General features: G+C 38.6%; 1 protein-coding gene across 1 annotated transcript; it reads left to right on the top strand.

Moving 5' to 3' along the window:
- The first annotated feature begins 270 nt into the window (after positions 1–270).
- Positions 271–1,792, top strand: ndufc1 (NADH:ubiquinone oxidoreductase subunit C1). The gene is made up of 4 exons (XM_046322896.1): positions 271–407; positions 1,078–1,181; positions 1,366–1,441; positions 1,651–1,792. Exons 1-3 carry the CDS (start codon positions 362–364, stop codon positions 1,423–1,425), a joined length of 210 nt encoding a protein of 69 aa, XP_046178852.1. The 5' UTR covers positions 271–361; the 3' UTR covers positions 1,426–1,441; positions 1,651–1,792.
- Positions 1,793–6,203: the final 4,411 nt, after the last annotated feature.

Genomic DNA, 6,203 nt, shown 5'->3' on the forward strand with positions numbered 1-6,203 from the left:
AAAATATATGAATTAGATAAGATTACAGTCCATTTCCGTAGCCATTATCCATCATTGCAGCATTGTCATCACTGTTATGTGGTTTGCATTATTGATGTAAAAACATGACATTTGCATCATAGACGTAAAAACATGACATATTGAAGTGAATATGTTATTGCAAAATTTTACAGTAAATGGTTCAAGTGTGTACTTTATTTTAGGAACACTGAGCCTTTAATCTCTAAATAAAATCATCCCTCTTTTTAAAAATCTATTATTCTGTGATCATTTCAAATTCTACTCCACTGGACAGGGCACATAGTCGATCAAAGCTCGTCACGAACCGATTTCGGATGAGGGAACAAACTCTGTGGCTAAAATGACACTCAATCGTTTATTACTACGGGCAGCAAGCGCCAGCAAGAGTAAGTAAATAAAAAGGAAACAGGTGTATAATTTGTGTAATAATCCTTTATATATATATATATACAAAAAAAACGTTAACCTTGCGAGAAGACTGGCTATCGGGCTGTTTTGAGGCCTGACCTTAGCTTAGCTAGCTAACATTAGCCAATGTCAATAGCTAACGTTATTTTAGCAAGGTTAGCGTAACTGTCTTGACTAAGTGAAGTACTAAGTTATATGGCAACATGCATAGCCATTCACGTTTTAATAACACTGCAATTGACATGAAAACACAAAGTAGCTGTATTCAGATGATTGAATGTGCTATCTCGGTATAGTAGCTAAGTGACATTAGCTTACTAATAGTCTACTAGTTAATTAGGTATTATTAGCTACCTGGGATGTAATCATTAGTCCAAACACAGGATTTTCATGCACGATAATTACCTCACGAATGATTGTAATTATGGAGATAAAGAGAGACAAATCTGTCAACCTAGTATTGATGTAGTCTACAATAATGTATGCACAATTTGTGACTAACTTGACACTTGTGGGGTCTCTATTGGGAGTCAGCAAGAACAGACTCATACAGTAACAACTGAAGCATTACAACCTCACAACTCTTTCTGTTGAATTGCCAGTCAGTCAAATGCTGATTATTAATCTCATTGTCCTTTTATCTTGCAGTTGGGACTCGGTCTGCATTCACCGCAGCAAAGCCAGATCACACCAACCCCAACTGGCTGCGTGTGGGCTTAGCGTTCGGGACGTCCGCTTTCCTCTGGGGCCTGGTAATGACTGCTCACCTCCTCTATTGGGGGTTAAACACAAAACATAAGATTACTTAGTTAGCCTACTGATATTTGTACATTTGTCCCCTGATTTCCTTTTACAATACTGCAGAACATTGTTTGGATTTTTGAATGCAGTCCAGGATGAATGCCAAACTATAGAGGTTATTTTTTTCATCTGCAGCTCTTCAAACAGCACAGCACTGATGTGCATGAGTACAAAGTGAGGAATGGCCTGGAATGAATCGCTATGACAACATGTGAGTCTTACCCTCTTCAAGTCTCCCTCAGTTTAGTAATTATTAAGGTAATGCATGTGGGACTTTCAAGAATTAGGATGTTGTGCTGTTCTAACGCTTGTAAAAATGTCTGCTGTTTGAGTTCAGATTGTTGTTCTTTCGATTTATTATATTACAAAAGAAAAACATGACAGCCTAATGTTTTTGTGATTCATTATTATGCTTTGCAGGACTATTTCGTGGATCCATCAGGGTGATCTGAATATGTCTTCACACTTTTTTTTCCTTCTGTATTTTTATTTTGTTTTAATGATCCCATGTCCTGGGCATAATATCTAGTTCTATGTGTAATAAAGAGATTACTGTATTTAATAATTTGGTGGGTACTTATTTTCCTATTTCACACGTGTGTATTAATATGCATTTGTGACTTGGAATTATATATTTTTTTGCATATCCCACTCTCCCTGATACACAATCTGAGTGGGGGGTCGATATTTTCCCTTACACCATACTATTTTTAAGATATAGTACATACCAATACACAGGGAAAGTATTCAGACCCCTCAACGTTTTCCACTTTTTTTATGTTACAGCCTTGTTCTATAATGGCTGTTTTTTCCCCCCTCATCAATCTACACACTACCTCATGACAAAGAAAAAACAGGTTTTTAGAAAGTTTTTGCTAATTTATTAAAAATATACTGAAATCCCACATTTCCTTAAGTATTCAGACCCTTTACACAGTACTTTGTTGAAGCACCTCTGGCAGCCATCTCAGCCTCAAGTCTTCTTGAGTATGATGCTACAAGCATGGCACACATGTATTTGGGGAGTTTGTCCCATTCTTCTCTGCAGATCCTCTCAAGCTCTGTCAGATTGGATGGGGAGCATTGCTGCAGTTATTTTTCTCTCAGTTAACATCTCCAGAGATGTTCAACAAATTCTTATTTTCAATGACTGTCTAGGAACAGTGGGTTAACTGCCTTGTTCAGGGGCAGAACGACAGCTTTTACCTTGTCAGCTCAGGGATTCGATCTTGCAACCTTTCAGTTACTAGTCCAATACTCTAACCACTAGGCTACCTGCCGCCTCTGGCTGGATACCAATACACAGATACATATACCATCAGGGTGATCATTGAAATACAGTAAATAGATGCCTTATTGATATGGTGCTCCAGAATACTGTAGACGGCATCTCTGTAAAACCTGCTGTATTCATGGTGCGGATGCTTGCATGCATGTGTCTCACATCAGTAGACTGTGTCTAGGCCAGTGGTGTAAAGTACAAAAGTAAAAATACTATAGAGTACTACTTAAGTAGTTTTTTGGAGTATCTGTACTTTACTATTTAAATTTTGGAAAACTTTTACTTCACTACATTCCTAAATAAAATATTGGACTTTTTACTCCATACATTTTCCCTGACACACAAAGTGCTCATTACATTTTGAATGCTTAACAGGACAGGAAAATTGTCAAATTCACACACTTATCAAGAGAACACGTGGTCATCCCTACTGCCTCTGGCCTGGTGGACTCGGTAAACACAAATGCATCTTTTGTAAATAATGTCTTGAGTGTGCCCCTAACTCCTCGTAAATTTTAAAATCAAGAAAATGTTGCCATCTGCTTTGCTTAATTTTTCATTATTTCTACTTTTACTTTTGATACTTAAGTATATTTTAGCAGTCACATTTACTTTTCATACTATGGGGGTACCACAGGGTTCAATTCTCGGGCTGACTCTTTTCTCTGTATATATCAATGATGTCGCTCTTGCTGCGGGTTATTCCCTGATCCACCTCTGGCCCTTCTTTGGACACTGTTAACTAACCTCCAAACGAGCTTCAATGCCACACAACTCTCCTTCCATGGCCTCCAACTGCTCTTAAATGCTAGTAAAAACCAAATGCATGCTTTTCAACCGTTCGCTGCCCGCATCCGCCTGCCCGACTAGCATCACTACCCTGGATGGTTCTGACCTAGAATATGTGGACAACTACAAATACCTAGGTGTCTGGCTAGACTGTAAACTCTCCTTCCAGACTCATATTAAACACCTCCAATCCAAAATCAAATCTAGTATTGTTTTTTTTTGTTGCAACAAAGCCTCCTTCACTCATGCCGTCAAACTTAACCTAGTAAAACTGACTATCCTACCGATCCTCGACTTCGGCGATGTCATCTGCAAAATAGCCTCCAATACTCTACTCATCAAACAGGATGCAGTCTATCACAGTGCCATCTGTTTTTTGTTTTTTTACCAAAGACCCTTATACCACCCACCACTGCGACCTGTATGCTCTAGTCGGCTGGCCCTTGCTACATATTCGTCGCCAGACCCACTGGCTCCAAGTGATCTATAAGTCTATACTAGGTAAAGCTCCGCCTTATCTCAGCTCACTCAGCTCACTGGTCACAACACCCACCCGTAGCACTCGCTCCAGCAGGTATATCTCAGGGGCCATCCCCAAAGCTGGAAACTTACATTTCCATCACTAACTTTAAACATCAGATATCTGAGCAGCTAACAGATCGCTGCAGCTGTACATAGTCCATCTGTAAAAGCCCACCCAATCTACCTACCTCATCCCCATATTGTTTTTATTTACTTTTCTGCTCTTTTGCACACCAGTGTCTTTACTTGCACATCATCATCTGCTCATTTATTGCTCCAGTGTTAATTAGCTAAATTGTGATTACTCTACTACTATGGCATATTTATTGCCTACCTCCTCACGCCATTTGCACAAGCTGTATATAGACTTTCTTTTTTTTCTATTGTGTTATTGACTGTATGCTTGTTAATTCCATGTGTAACTCTGTGTTGTTGTTTGTGTCGCACTGCTTTGCTTTATCTTGGCCAGGTCTTAGTTGTAAATGAGAACTTGTTCTCAACTAGCTTACCTGGTTAAATAAAGGTGAAAGTATATTTAAAACCAAATACTTTTACTCAAGTCGTATTTTACTGGCTGACTTACTTGAGTAACTTTCTATTAAGGTATCTGACAATTGGGTACTTTTTCCGCCACTGGTCTAGGCACCTCTAGTTCAGACACTTGCCAGATAATGATGTGGAGGGAGAGAAAAGCCAGTCCCCATACCTCCCTGTTGTAAACAGATCTTCAGCATTGCATCATTCGTTAATTTGATTACAGAGAATGCTAGCTAATGTTGTGCTCTCCAATGGCACTGCAGATATTTGTCCCTTATATTATCGAAGTCTACTGTGTGTCTTATAGCCAGGACATGATGACTTCCTGCCTTGCCAATAAAACTAATTTGAAAAATTGTGGTCAATTTTGACAGTCAACCCCTCCCCCCCCCTGAGTTTCCCCCCCCCTCATGTCAAGATATCATCTCATAGGCTATGACAATGACCTTTGGACAGGGCCAGACTGGCCATCAGGCATTTTGGGCAAATGCCAGATGGGCTGGTCCATTTTTACCTGAGTGGGCCTGCAGTGGTGTAAAGTTCCTAAGTAAAAATACTTTGAAGTACTACTTAAGTAGATTTTTGGGGTATCTGTACTTTACTTGAGTATTTATGTTTTTGAATACTTTTACTTTGACTCCACTACATTCCTAAAGAAAACATGTACTTTTTTACATTTTCCCTGACACCTAAAAGTACTCATTACATTTTGAATGCTCAGTCAGGGCAGTAATATGGTCCAATTTACACACTTATCAATATAATGGGTTGTCATCCCTACCACATCTGATCTAGTGGACTCTAAACACAAATATTGCATTTGTAAATGATGTCAGAGTATTAGTGTGCCCCTGGCTGTCTGTTAAAAAAACATTTTTACAAGAACATCATGCGGTCTGGTTTGCTTAATATAAGAAATTACATTTATAGAATTTACTTTGTACTTTTACTGGTAATTGAATACTTTTCCCACCACTGTACATAAGTACATTTAAAACCATATACTTTTAGACTTTTACTCGGATAGTATTTTACTGTCACTTTTACTTCAGTCATATTCCATTACGGTATTTTTTATTTTTGCTCAAGTATGATTATGAGTACTTTTTCCACCACTGTGGGCCTGCAAAACTAGTTTTTTGTTGTTGTGCAAAACAAGTCACAAGCTTTTATGTCGTAGGTGCAGGATACATACATACAGTATACACCGTCCAACTAAATGCTTACTTGCAGGTTCCTTCTCGACAATGAAACAACAATAAGAAATAAAAGGTACGAATATGAACATAAAGCAAATGGCTCAGTAGAATGGAATAAAAAATAGCATAAGTATAACACAGGAAGGCACAATTTATAGTCCAATATTTACACCTGTAAAATATAATTAAATTTAAAACGATAATTATCTGGCTAATAATGGGGGCCTCAAGGGGAAAAAATGTGTCAGCGTGTTAGAAATACCAGAGACGATTTCTAGTCCCAGTACGCGCCTGTCTGCGGACATTTCTAGAACATTCCAACAATGAAGGAACTATAGCATAGCCTGTGGTTTATGAAAAGCCACCTGCCCATCCTCTATAAATCAAATTGACAGCTTTGAACATATATAAAAGACCACTGCTAGACCAATGCTAACGGTAAATGAGTTGATACTTCTCTGTGGATCATATTTAACCCACTGGGATTTGGCACCCCATTTCCTACCTTAACCCTTTCTTGGGGTAATCTGCGCACATGGAGGAATCGATCGATTGTGGAACGTGCATTAAGCACGTGGTGAACAAACTCCCCTTCAGATAAAGTTGAAAAATGTCATTAAAAATACTACCGTAAATTGTCTAGG

This window comes from Oncorhynchus gorbuscha, linkage group LG23 (genome assembly GCF_021184085.1).
Source record: "Oncorhynchus gorbuscha isolate QuinsamMale2020 ecotype Even-year linkage group LG23, OgorEven_v1.0, whole genome shotgun sequence".
In the NCBI taxonomy this organism is placed as follows: Eukaryota; Metazoa; Chordata; class Actinopteri; order Salmoniformes; family Salmonidae; genus Oncorhynchus; species Oncorhynchus gorbuscha.

Bases quoted from the DNA above. Each gene is read 5' to 3' on its own strand.
- ndufc1 (XM_046322896.1), top strand. From the start codon at position 362: ATGACACTCAATCGTTTATTACTACGGGCAGCAAGCGCCAGCAAGA. The intron at 408-1,077 runs GTAAGTAAATAA...TTTATCTTGCAG, and splicing joins GGCAGCAAGCGCCAGCAAGA to TTGGGACTCGGTCTGCATTC. The intron at 1,182-1,365 runs GTAATGACTGCT...TTTCATCTGCAG, and splicing joins CCGCTTTCCTCTGGGGCCTG to CTCTTCAAACAGCACAGCAC.